This window comes from Salvelinus namaycush, chromosome 12, assembly GCF_016432855.1.
Source record: "Salvelinus namaycush isolate Seneca chromosome 12, SaNama_1.0, whole genome shotgun sequence".
NCBI classification, from domain to species: domain Eukaryota; kingdom Metazoa; phylum Chordata; class Actinopteri; order Salmoniformes; family Salmonidae; genus Salvelinus; species Salvelinus namaycush.
The window spans coordinates 15044474-15058599 of NC_052318.1; the positions used below are offsets into that span (position 1 = coordinate 15044474).

Below are 14126 nucleotides of genomic sequence, written 5' to 3' on the forward strand. Positions count from 1 at the left end.
ATGCAGTAATATCTAACAAGTAATCTAACCTAAAAATTTCACAACAACTACCTTATACACACAAGTGTAAAGGAATGAATAAGAATATGTACATAAAGATATATGAATGAGCGATGGCCGAACGGCATAGGCAAGATGCAGTAGATGGTATAGAGTACAGTATATACATATGAGATGAGTAATGTAGGGTATGTAAACATTGTATAAAGTGGCATTGTTTAAAGTGGCTAGTGATACATTTATTACATCAATTTTTCCATTATTAAAGTGGCTAGAGTTGAGTCAGTATTAGTGATGGCTGTTTAACAGTCTGATGGCCTTGAGATAGAAGCTGTTTTTCAGTCTCTCGGTCCCCGCTTTGATGCACCTGTACTGACCTCGCCTTCTGGATGATATTGGGGTGAACAGGCAGTGGCTCGGGTGGTTGTTGTCTTTGATGATCTTTTTGGCCTTCCTGTGACATCGGGTGGTGTAGGTGTCCTGGAGGGCAGGTAGTTTGCTAGAGATAGCTTTAGGTAATAAAATACAGACATGGGCGAGTTGTTGAGAAGGAAGGATGGTGCTCTCTTCATCCTGATTTAATCAGAAATTGGACAAAGGGAATATCATCATCATCATAATCAATGGGAAGTCACCTCTGTGTCGTACTGTATGTCCTGTGCTGTCACTATACGCGTCACAACAGTCACACTACTCTCTGCAGCAGAACAGACATCATGGCAGACTCACAGGAGTAGGTAGGAATACTTTTGGTCTTTGTATAATGAATAGTTACATATTTTTAGTATGGAGGAAAGACCACCAGGGTGCCCCTGAAGGAGAGCCAGATGTTGGAAGACCTCCATCTCCTAGCCCCAGAAACATCCCCCTGGACTCCCGACTGGTCAACCCTTTGAGGCGGTGGTGGTACTCACTGTGAGTGCAACTGTGGAGGTGGCAGGACCGAGGTGACCAGAAAAGCCAGAGGCACTGTGGGAAGTGTGGCCACATGCTCCTGGCATTATTCTCCCGTCATAGCAGTGGGAGTGTGCATGATGGGGACTGTTGTAAACTGGATGAGGACACATACTCAATTGATTCATTTGTTTTAAAAGAAAATGGAAATCACTGTCAACTGTATATGTTTAAAGAGACTGACGGGAGTATTCACAAGAGACAGTAGCATAGCGAGAGAGAAGCTGAATCAGGCAAGTCTAAAGAAATCATGTGTAAAAACACTTACATTTGTACTTAAACTGTTTGATACTGTATTTGATCATTTGATAATTGCATCACTAAAGAAGCAATGTTTGCCTATCAAATGTATTGTTTACTGACTACCTGTCTGAAATGTAATTTAAAGGCTACCATTAGTACAAAATGTATCAGTTTTCTGCCTTATCCGCTATGCCCTCTAGTGGACTAATGTTGCAGCGCATCGGCATGACCATACACTTCTAATGCACTGCTAACTGTAGTGTCCACACCACTCCGCAAATACAGGTCAAATCATATTGCCCTATACTCGTCAGTCAACAGTTCCCCAGGGTAAACAACCAAATGATCTAAACCACCTTGTGTCCCCCAAATGGCACCCAATTCAGTACACCACTTTTGACCAGGTCCCACAGGACTCTGTTCAAAATATTTTTTCCCTATATTTTACCTTAATTTAACTAGGCAAGTCAGTTATGAACAAATTCAACAAACTATAGGGAATAGGGTGCCATTTGGGACAGATATATTGTCAGTAGAAAGTAAAACATGTTCCTGGTCTATTGGTATACCTTGATAATAGAGTCCATCAGAGCAGAAAACAGTTGTGTAATTTCTTGCAAAGTCAACCGACTGAGCCACCAAAATAACGGTTGGTGACAGACCACTGTTAATTCATTGCAAATGTTTATTACAATTTATGATGCAAACAGTAAGTCTCTCCCTTATTGGAACAGTTCATGGAATATGAGGAAATGAAAACACCAAGGGGCAGAACAGAAATAAATGACAGGTTTTGAGATAAGCACTCAATTCCTCACATTGTAATTTGGCATTTGCTCCCTCTTGTTGTACTTCTGTATATGGTCGATAAAAAACAAAGAACAAGGCATGCATAATAGTTTTATAATGCACATTGATCAAGGAAACCGCTTATTAAAAAATCCCATGTACATTTCATATGGTCCCTTTCTGCTAGGTTTTCACTCGTGGACTATTCCTCATATCTAACTTGGACACTATATTCATCCTGTTCAGGGTCGGGTTATGTTTCTAAGGTGAACCCGGGCCCAGCTCTGCTTGAGGGAACTCAACTGGCTTTCTAACATTGACAACTACTGAGATGTTACATAGCGCCAACCACTTTTTACTGCATGTTTTCATCAAGCTATTTTCAATCATTTCATTCACAGTTAAATATCTTTCTGATCTTGTCTGCTAGCTAACAATTTGAACCTTGAACCCCAGAGAGATGGTTATATAGCCAATATTATTCCTTTTCATTCTTCCAAATTAAAATGTCCCCTCCCATTGTTGTATATGGTCCTTTCTATCTTACCACAACGTGTCGACCCCCAGAGTTCCATGCTGCCTACAACCCATTGGCCTACCTACACTCCAGTCTTGGCGCATGGGACTAGTCCGTGTCCACAGACAACCCATTGGCCTACCTACACTCCAGTCTTACACATTGCTGTTTGGAAATGGGATTACCTTAAATGCCAATACAAGTGACAAACTCTTAAGAAATGTAACTATTTCCAATACATTAATGTAGATCAATGCAGGGCTCGGTTTATTATAAGACAATGACACAGCCAGAGAGACGGAAGGGTTTTCTTTAAGGTGAGTGCTGCTGTCTACGTGGCCACACTTCTTACTATGTAAAAAATATAGGATGAAGAAAAGACATTAATGAAACATGATCAAACACAAGTCACGTCTGTATGTTGCCTTTCCTGTTAAAAAAGTGTATTGCGATGTGTACAACTTATCAGCTGTCTCACTGCTCAAAATGTGTTGGAAGGTGGCAGATTAGATTACCATTAGATTCATTTACAGATTTACAATTATATACTGCATTTGTCACACCAACAGATGTCATGGGGAGGCGAATAGATGGAAACAAAATAGAAAAGATTAATCCATTTGAATTTTTTTAACACTTCTGCAGAACCAATGCTATGTTAATTCTCTTGGAAAAAAGAGAAAAGTGTAACCCCAAAAAAGTGTTCTGGAGACCAATAAAAGTCTATTGGGTTCAAGTTGTACTGTTTTTTTCTGGTGGCGGAGGCAGACTTTATAAACCAAACATGGGACTGAGTATGGTGGCGGTAGAAGTGGGGTGTCTCCCTGTAGCACCTCCTGGTGCCGGGGCTCTAGTCAATGTACTGGGAGAGCCAGCGGAAGCCCTCGCCGTAGCCCTGCCTCTTCAGCACGCTGCACATGAACACCTCCAATGGTCTCGTGTTCAGCTCCTTCATGGGAATGTTGCCCTGGAGACCAGACAAACATCGTCAGGGAACCACATCATTAAAATGTATGGTTATTCTAAGCAGCTTTGGGGCTCCGTTTGTTTTTGTTCTTTTGTTCTAAAAACCTTAACTACATCATAGAGGTGGCCTTTCAACAGGATTGCTTTGGTTAATGTGGGGCCAGGAGCTGACAGGGTGAAACTGTAGGCCCTAGTTATAGCCATGTCTTGTCCCTATGAGCACATAGACCCTTGAATGGATGAGGGTTTGTATCATTCTAAAAACAGTAGCACTGTTATTTGTTGTACAGTTCAGTAGTTCTACTGGGAGGAGAAGAGTGGGTGGCACAGTAGTATCAGGAGATGTGTGTTAGTGTAGGGATCTCCTTACCTTGCCTGTTGTCTGGCCATATAATCCAAACAGCTCACGTAGTTTCTCCTCACTGACGGCTTCTGTTTTGTCAATCTTGTTGCCGAGGACCAGGATAGGCACGTTTCCAATGGTCTCATCTGTCATTAGAGCCTGTGTGGACCACAGGACGGAAATGTCTGGTTAGTTATCACAATAGTCCACACTAAACATGTCATGATCTTCGACATTATCTACCCGTGAAACGGCAAGGCATGCCTTCATTGCAACTGACAAAATTAATTTATTTTAACCTCTTTATTCTCCCCTATTTTGTGATATCCAAATTGGTAGTTACAGTCTTGTTCCATCGCTGCAACTTCTGGTCAGACTCGGGAGAGGCGAAGGTCGAGAGCCGTGTGTCCTCCGAAACACAACCCTGCCAAGCCGCACTGCTTCTTGACACACTGCTCGCTTAACCCGGAAGCCAGCCGCACCAATGTGTCGGATGAAACACTGTACAACAGGCGACTGAAGTCAGCTTGCAACTCGTTAGATCGCAATGGGACAAGGACATCCGGCCGGCCAAACACTCCCCTCACCTGGACGACGCTGGACCAATTGTGCGCCGCATCATTGGTCTCCCGGTCACGGCCGGCTGTAACACAGCCTGGGATCGAACCCGGTGCTGTAGTGACGCATCAAGAACTGCAATGCAGTCCCGTAGACCGCTCAACTGACTAACTTTTAGCAGATATCATGAGCCATCATGAGACTTTAGGAATGGTAAAGAAACCATTCTTTCATCAAGCATATAAAGAAATCAGTATGAAACAAATTAACTGCTTATGAAAAGGCCATCTGTTTTAATAGAACATCTTTGGCATGGTTTAAGTTGAAATGTGATAGTTTTCAGTCCCATCCATCTTATGAGGTTTTTCCAATGTGGCTGTAAATCAATGACACTCACATCAAGTTCTGTTTTGGACTCTGGCAATCTAAGGAAGTCAATGCAATCCACAAGGAAGACGATGCCGTTGATGGCGGGGAGGTAGTTTTTCCACACTCTGCGAGCTTTGTGAACACACGCACAAAATAAGAGAAATTAGTGCAGTTTTGCTGGGATCCAAAAATTAACTAATCAATTCTCTCTCACACACACACAAGGGCAGTCGGGCACACATACCTTGTGCATGGCCTCCAAGGTCAAAGGTGGTGAAGGTCATGCCAGCGATCGTCAGTTCTTCCGAGGCTGGTGGGTTAAATGGGTCATGTTTACATTGGGAAACTACTACCCAAGCTCAGTCAATTGAGTAACCATCAAATAGCACTGCCTTTAATGAACAGAGAGGATGATCCACACTTCACTTGATTGTCGAACCATTAGGTCTGTTCAGAAGCTGGATTGAAAAATGATAAAAACGTGACTATAAAAGATCTACTCACTTGGATGTAAAGTTGGCACATGCTGTCCCATTCTGTCATCTTTGAGCATGTGCAGTAGCGTCGTCTTGCCAGCATTGTCCAGTCCAAGAAATACTAACTTGCCCGATTTCTTGTACAGTCCTAAAATGTCATTTAAATGTGTTTCTGAATTTTTTTTGTACATTGAAAACAAAGAAGCTGTGACTATCACCTTATCCTGTTGAGACCTGTTGTCTTTCCTTTGCCTAACAATATATTCACAATTAAACCAAATCTTTGGAAAGTCTAAGAAATAAATCTTCTCACCAACAAAAGAAGTCAAACTTGAAAGTATCAAGTTAAAACAGGTATGCATAAAATATAGTGAACAATACTTTTTTTCTGAGATTCAAAATACACAGCTGACCTGCACTACCACACACAAACATTATACCTAGAGCCCTGGATGAATGCCTGTCTTTTCTGAGTCAGCTCTTAGGCCTCGTCGTCATCATTACGCAACACCAAGAGAACCTCAGCAGTACCTGTTTAACAAGGTAAGCAGGAGTGCCACCACACCTCTCTGAGATGAGAGCTAGCTAGTGTCACAGAAACTAGAGAGGGCTCTAGAGGGAGGCTAAAGGAAGTGGTAGCAGCAGCCTGAAGTGAGCTTGTTTGTGTTTCACTGTAGCTAGGCAGTGGGCACACGTTGTAAAACAACACATAGGCCTAGTCCCAGACTACTCAAATCACCAGCTACCATGTTCAACCACAAGAGGGACAACATGGATTTCTAGGAACGACAGACAGCACCACACTTGTTGTCAGTCTTTACAACAAGTGGAAATTAGGAAATAAGAAAAATAAAAGTTACTGATCAGTACTGAGTAGCTTGAGATCCAGCTTCCTATTCAAGCCATTCAGAGGACAGTATTGAAAGTGGAATAGGTGATGTTTACATGGTACTTACCTAGAAACTGCAGTACGCTACTGAAACCACTATAAATCCAATCAAATATGAAGGACATATCCGGAGCTGGTGAATCCTGTAAGAAAGCAAGAACAGAAGTGATGAACAGGCATGCAAGTACAGCACATGACAAAACGGTTGACTGATTACTTGGCTCTGTAAACTTCCTTTGACACATGCACAAAAAAAACATTAGGCCTAATAGAAGCTGTTTCCCAAATCTCAAAGGAGACGTTGTAAATCAGCCACAAAGACAGCGATCCTGAGTGGCGCAGCGGTCTAAGGCACTGCATCGCAGTGCTAGAGGCGTCACTCCAGAACCGGGTTCGATCCTGGGCTGTATCACAACCAACCGTGATCGGGAGTCCCATAAGGCGGCGCACAATTGGCCCCGTGTCGTTCGGGTTAGGTGGAGGGTTGGCCGTATAGGCCGTCATTGTAAATAATAATTTGTTCTTAACTGACTTTAAATAAAAAAAATAAAAAAAACATTTATTTTATCTAACAGTGAAGTATATTACTTATTTATCCCCGGATTCCAAAACTGTTGATAATCATCAATCTACAGTGGGGCAAAAAAGTATTTAATCAGCCACCAATTGTGCAAGTTCTCCCACTTAAAAAGATGAGAGAGGCCTGTAATTTTCATCATAGGTACACTTCAACTATGACAGACAAAATGAGAGAAAAAAATCCAGAAAATCACATTGTAGGATTTTTAATGAATTTATTTGCAAATTATGGTGGAAAATAAGTATTTGGTCAATAACAAAAGTTTCTCAATACTTTGTTATATACCCTTTGTTGGCAATGACAGAGGTCAAACGTTTTCTGTAAGTCTTCACAAGTTTTTCACACACTGTTGCTGGTATTTTGGCCCATTCCTCCATGCAGATCTCCTCTAGAGCAGTGATGTTTTGGGGCTGTTGCTGGGCAACACAGACTTTCAACTCCCTCCAAAGATTTTCTATGGGGTTGAGATCTGGAGACTGGCTAGGCCACTCCAGGACCTTGAAATGCTTCTTACGAAGCCACTCCTTCGTTGCCCGGGCGGTGTGTTTGGGATCATTGTCATGCTGAAAGACCCAGCCACGTTTCATCTTCAATGCCCTTGCTGATGGAAGGAGGTTTTCACTCAAAATCTCACGATACATGGCCCCATTCATTCTTTCCTTTACACGGATCAGTCGTCCTGGTCCCTTTGCAGAACAACAGCCCCAAAGCATGATGTTTCCACCCCCATGCTTCACAGTAGGTATGGTGTTCTTTGGATGCAACTCAGCATTCTTTGTCCTCCAAACACGACGAGTTGAGTTTTTACCAAAAAGTTCTATTTTGGTTTCATCTGACCATATGACATTCTCCCAATCTTCTTCTGGATCATCCAAATGCTCTCTAGCAAACTTCAGACGGGCCTGGACATGTACTGGCTTAAGCAGGGGGACACGTCTGGCACTGCAGGATTTGAGTCCCTGGCGGCGTAGTGTGTTACTGATGGTAGGCTTTGTTACTTTGGTCCCAGCTCTCTGCAGGTCATTCACTAGGTCCCCCCGTGTGGTTCTGGGATTTTTGCTCACCGTTCTTGTGATCATTTTGACCCCACGGGGTGAGATCTTGCGTGGAGCCCCAGATCGAGGGAGATTATCAGTTGTCTTGTATGTCTTCCATTTCCTAATAATTGCTCCCACAGTTGATTTCTTCAAACCAAGCTGCTTACCTATTGCAGATTCAGTCTTCCCAGCCTGGTGCAGGTCTACAATTTTGTTTCTTGTGTCCTTTGACAGCTCTTTGGTCTTGGCCATAGTGGAGTTTGGAGTGTGACTGTTTGAGGTTGTGGACAGGTGTCTTTTATACTGATAACAAGTTCAAACAGGTGCCATTAATACAGGTAACGAGTGGAGGACAGAGGAGCCTCTTAAAGAAGAAGTTACAGGTCTGTGAGAGCCAGAAATCTTGCTTGTTTGTAGGTGACCAAATACTTATTTTCCACCATAATTTGCAAATTAATTAATTAAAAATCCTACAATGTGATTTTCTGGATTTTTCTCTCTCATTTTGTCTGTCATAGTTGAAGTGTACCTATGATGAAAATTACAGGCCTCTCTCATCTTTTTAAGTGGGAGAACTTGCACAATTGGTGGCTGACTAAATACTTTTTTGCCCCACTGTATATTACAAGTCTAAGAGTTGGCTACTTCAACCAGCAGAAGTATCAGTGACACAGGCAAAGTAACAAGACACTATTAGGATAGTATATTTGACTTTCCAAAGATAAACTAACAACAATTAACAAACTAACAACAATTAACAAAGCATCTACAACCTAGAAGACATTACAATCCATGCTATCAGAGATCAGCCTGAAGAACATGGTACATGGTGCACAGTTGCAAGGAGAGAGGCCCTCCTATCTGAAGGATTTAGCCACACGTGATAAGAACCATAACAATAATTGGCTCCCCTCAGGAAGTATCATCTTGTTCCAGTCGGATTAATTGGACAGAAGTACATGCAGTTCAGACCAATCTCCACACGGTCTCTTTCCTAACAGCCAAGACGTGTGTTCCTGAACATAGCCTTAACAACACTGACTCAGAGCATGCTGAAGTGGACCATGGGTCTTAGAAATGGATAATCCCAACCCCCACCAGATTTTGTTTGCCAAACTTTATCTTATTGTACTTTCCATGACAAAAGAACAAAGATTTCTGCATAGCGCATCCTTAAAAACTGTTTGACTAAACAAACCAATGACCATCTAAAAGTCCTCTAAAATAAGTTTGCATGCAGCTTTCTGTACAACTCAAAATAAACTGCAATTCACACTCAAAAGGTCAGTTACCCTTGAATATCTTATTCCCTTTCCTATTTTTCACTGCAACAAATGAAACGTGCTCTAACGTCTACACATAAATTCTTCCTTCAGTGAGCACTGAGCAGGAGAAAATATATTTTCTCTGGGGATAAAAATAAGAAAAAAAGAGACGTGGCTGGCTGAGGTGGCTATTTTCCACCGCAATTCCACGACACCAAGACTTTTGTCTCAACACTCAGACTCAACTCTCTCCCTGGCTAGAGTGGCACCACAATGTGCCAGGGAGGCTGGCCAACCTGTGGCTCTAGTTACACAACATGCAAACAGCTCCAGGGCTAAAGTATAAGGGAGCTAAAGGTCAAGACCATGCAAATACAGCTGAACTAGGCTACACGTCAGCAGGAGCTCTACCCCTGGCTGGCTCCCAGTGTGTGACGTGAGCCAGCAGAAGATGCTGGTCTAACAGTGTAACCAGCAGATATAGGCTATTGGAAATGTATCGCCTAGCTATCAAAGCAAGATAGTAGGGCCCGACTCTGAACAGTTACCTTGATTACTTTAAGCTGGCGACCATACCATTCTGATTTTAAATGACTACAGTAGTCACCCTGCATAGAGATACAATATATTTAGTATTCTATTGTGTTTTAAAAAGCTGGAATCTTTAAGTCCTACTATTTCTCTTTAAGCAAGGGGTGAAGCCGATGACAAAGGACACCATCAAGGCCACTCGTTGAATGGCATACTCCAACCTATTTATATGTACATTACTGTATTTATACATGGGATATTGTTTTTCAACAGGAAAAGTTTTTTTTTTTAAATAGCTGGAGTGTACCTTTAATGGTGAAACAGCCATGTCTGTTTGTGATATTAAACCAAAGAAGTTGCAAACAATGAACAAACACTGTTTTATCCTCATTGGACATCATTGCACGCGCGACAGGTGAGCCCAATATGCATTTCTTTTTTTTTGCCATGCTGCGAGGCACTCATTAGCTTGGGAGGGGGTCTATGCTGACATATGGAATTGTTTTTAAAATGATCATACCATGGATCACTTAGCTATTTGATATATAATTTTAGGACCCCTTTAGTTATCCCCGACAAAAAATAATAATAATATTGATTTTGGCCTTTACTACTATAGCCCATAGAAATGCATTGAATAACACATTCATAAATAGCAAAAAAGACAGTCAAATGTTTTATCATAAGGAATAAGGTTATGAAGTGTCTGTCCTATATCTAGGAGATAAGAAAGCTCATGAAGTAAATAAATATATATGACAGATATTTAACCCATTTTTTGGGGTAGGCACAAAACTAATTAAATTAAATTTTTATTTCACCTTTATTTAACCAGGTAGGTCAGTTGAGAACAAGTTCTCTTTTACAACTGCGACCTGGCCAAGATAGAGCAACAACACAGAGTTACACATGGAATAAACAAACATACAGTCAATAACACAATAGGGGGAAAAAATCTATATACAGTGTGTGCAAATGAGGTAGGAAAGGCAATAAATAGGCCGTAGTGGCGAAGTAATTACAATTTAGCAATTAAAACACTGGAGTGATAGATGTGCAGAAGATGAATGTGCAAGTAGAGATACTGGGGTGCAAAGGAGCAAAAAAAAAAAATATTACGAAAATCCGGTAATAAGCATTTATTTGACTGGTTTAGTTATTTATATTAGCGAGCAGAATAGTGTCCAACTAACGCAAGAATTCACCAACTACACCCCCATACATTTTTTACCAAGTACCGGTTACCTTCAGACGATTCCTGTGACACTCACAGAGCAAAACGGAGAACACCATCATGTTCGCGAGAACCTCCCCTTTCCACAGTGGGGTCACATTAGTCTGCCCAAACGGTTCAGATGCTACAAACAGAGGTTGGCACCTCGGCGGTACCAACTTCAGCCGAGTCCCATGGGGCCAAACCGTTCGGACGCCGCAGATGTTTTCATGAGAAGACAGATTGTCGGGATGTCTCATGGTCTGACAGCTGTATCTCGGCCACCTAACACTGCAAATGCGGAAAGCCACCATAGGCAGAAGCGGTGGATCTCTAGCTTAAACTGGCAGATTTTGATGGGATTTTTTACATCAATAGAGTCTAGGGGGTTAAATAATGTTCTATTTAATTATTTTAATTCCTCTGAACATCACAGTCCTTTATGTCATTGATCAATATAAGCCCAACAATAATATTTAGCATACAGCATGTAGCTTAAAAATATAAACATATATAGGAAAGTAGCAATGCACATGTGCAAAATATTGTAAGATATTTAAATATTAAGGTCAGAGGGCAGTGAGGTTTACTTAAGGATAATAGATAAAATATACTTCCAGTAGGATACCAGGGGTGTATTCACTAGGTACCAAACACAACCTACCTGAATTTGTCCAATAGAAACCAAATTTTGTTCCAAAACGTTCTGTTTGCAACCGTTTTCTACAGTTTGGACTAATGATTACACCCCAGGCTCCCAGACAGATCTAAATGCCAGCCCAGCTGGCTCATGTTCTCACCTTGTTGCTAGAGCCTCTCAAATTGAAGGATTTGAATTAAAGGAAGCAAACTACAGGTTCTGACAGCTCGCTATAATTTACATACACTGATCAATCAAGTCACAGTTTTCAGCTCAAAGTTTTCTAGACCTAGTAGAATTTGAGGTGAGAGCAGATAGCTAAAAAATAGCTGCTATTAAATGGTGGAAAGGTAATGTTACTGGGATTAAATTCAGTGTAGTCCGTATCAAACTAATCTGAAACATTTAACATTGGCAGGAATTGGAAGACAAAGGACAGTCACAGTGGAAAACCCGGTAATAAACATTTATTTGACTGATTTAGCTATTTATATCAGCGAGCAGTAGTGTCCAACTAATGCAAGAATTCACCAACTCACACACACACACATAAATGTGTCTCCGACACATATCGATTTTGATTTCTTTGACTACAAATAAAAACAATTTGAGCTCGAAATGGTGGCTGTCCGTAACATTGAATTGTAATTTACGATGCAAAACCTATATGATTAATAATATAGTTATGACGACTATATCCAGCTGGCTAACTAACGTTTGATAGCCAAGCTAGCTAAAGGATAGCGAGCTGTGAGTCACAAATTGTACCTTTAGCTGGCAGCGAGAATTGGTTTTGTTATTCAAATTTATTGTAGCTTGCTAGTTTGCTAACTAACATTACAATCTAGCGACAGTAGCGTTGACATAGTTACACAGGTAAGTTGCCATTAGCTAAGTTAGTGCATCTGAATTTATAGATACGTGTCATTTTCAGAGATAACTATAGTAGCATCGAGTTAATTGCAAACATAAGGAAGCGCTAGGTCTATTGACAGTAAAGCTGTTTGTTACAGCTAGAGAACATCTCAATATAAAAATGCACATACAAATGGGCCTACTTTAAGGTTACCACATTACGTGTCAAAGTAACTTGAAATTGTTAATTAGCTACCGTCAGCAATTTGATTGAGGGTTCCTGACCAACTAACGTTAGCATATACCGTTAGCTAGCTATCCGCGCTAGCCTTAATACCGAACGTTCAAATACACTTTCGCAAACCCCATATTTGAAATAATTAATGCTTACACTTACCCGTTATCTAAGTGTAGATCAATTGACTAAATATGTTTGCTCATAAAATCATGAAAATGTTCTTTATAGTCAAATGAGAGCACACAATTCACGTCTCCACCTTCGCGTTATGTTACAGAGCCACGACACAGCAATGCAATCTGTGTCCAATAACTCTCCAGGCCCAGCCGCTTCCTGTTTATGTTTCACAATCATCTTTCCGGTAGGGGAACAAAAATGTGAACCATATTCTAGCACTCCTGTAATCTAAACGTGTTAACACAGAACACATTTGATTTAAATAATGTTATTTGATAACAAGGCAGTTTAGTATGTCTATATTTCTGATCTGAACATGTTTCTACTTCCAGTCCAGACTCTTCAACTCCAGTAAATAAATCACCCTGGAGAAACTAATTAATTAAAAAGTGAACCATTAGTCTGTTTTTATATAAACTAATTGTATTTGTAATAGACAGTCTGTCACCATGTATTTAACCAATCCTACATGTTTTTACTCAAACATCAGAGGAAGCGAAGACAGTACAACATTGCGAGTGTTTCCAGTACTGTAGAAATCCACTATGCACAGGAAGTGCCACGTGTACCAACTGCGCATGCTTGAGGAGGTTTCACGTTGTTCGTGCTGGGTGGGGAATCCCAACTTCCTGTGCAAGAAGAGAGAAGCAACACAGATATTACGGAAAGGAGTCTCACACGATTTTATTGACAAGGCCTACACCCGTAGTTGGACGGGGAACGGTCCTAACCATGGTCTGTGATAGCTAACGAGTTGGCTAATTAACTTTTTTTTTTTTTTTTTTACCTGAAAGCCTGTGATAAAGACGCTCGGTTAAACAAACAGATCCCATTGCTAGCTAACTTAGCTGGTTAGCGAAGTAAGACGCAGCTAGCTATTCGCCAACGAAGCTTTTAAATTTGATTACGGTCGGTGTCTATTTCAAGATGTCCAGTACGGGGTTCAACTCTCAGAATGGGCCAGGACAGCCATACGCAAATGGTGAGCATTTTCGCACTGTTAGCTAGCTAACATTACTGCCTCACAACTGTTTAGTAACTAACGTTAGCGCGTTAACAATATAGGCTTTTACTTTATCCTATTCTGATTTGGCTGGTTAGCAGCTGGCTAGCTAACTAAATTAGCTTGCTGCCTTGCTAATAATGCTAACCACCACTAACCTAAAAGATGGCTAATGTTAGTGGTGGGCTAACTTACTCTTATCAAGACTATAGTTTAAAAAAAACATTGTTCATGTTAGTTAAGTTAGCAATTTGGATATAAGTGATCGCTTTGATTGCCCACTACGTAACTTTTAGCTAGCTAGGATAATCTGTTTTAGCTAGAGTCGTTGACAAATTTACTCACGTATCTAGCGATCTAAACTTAGTTATAGCTGCAATTTGTGTCAGTCACTAGTCTAACTGATAATTAACGTTAGCTAGATACTAGTGCTACCTTGAATGACGTTAGTCATAACTCAATTGAAGATCAAGTTAAGGGGAG

At 41.0% G+C, this 14126-nt stretch overlaps 2 protein-coding genes across 3 annotated transcripts in view; one reads left to right on the forward strand and one right to left on the reverse strand.

The window, feature by feature from the left end:
• Window positions 1–1862: 1862 nt before the first annotated feature.
• On the reverse strand, window positions 1863–12775 carry LOC120056947 (GTP-binding protein SAR1a). The gene is made up of 7 exons (XM_039005247.1): window positions 12623–12775; window positions 6172–6247; window positions 5244–5363; window positions 4984–5049; window positions 4768–4871; window positions 3840–3971; window positions 1863–3470 (listed from the first exon to the last, which is right to left on the reverse strand). Exons 2-7 carry the CDS (start codon window positions 6227–6229, stop codon window positions 3354–3356), a joined length of 597 nt encoding a protein of 198 aa, XP_038861175.1. The 5' UTR covers window positions 6230–6247; window positions 12623–12775; the 3' UTR covers window positions 1863–3353.
• LOC120056946 (protein transport protein Sec24A-like) overlaps window positions 9483–14126 on the forward strand; it is a 31841-nt gene continuing 27197 nt past the window's right edge. Inside the window, exon 1 of one of the 2 annotated variants that reach the window (XM_039005246.1) lies at window positions 9483–9932. Coding sequence is in view for 1 of the 2 variants with exons in the window: in XM_039005245.1 (XP_038861173.1) it covers window positions 13568–13622 (55 nt within the window). In the remaining variant the exon portion in view is untranslated. Of the gene's footprint in view, window positions 9933–13265; window positions 13623–14126 lie in introns of those variants that run through there. The other variant, XM_039005245.1, reaches the window with a different exon arrangement.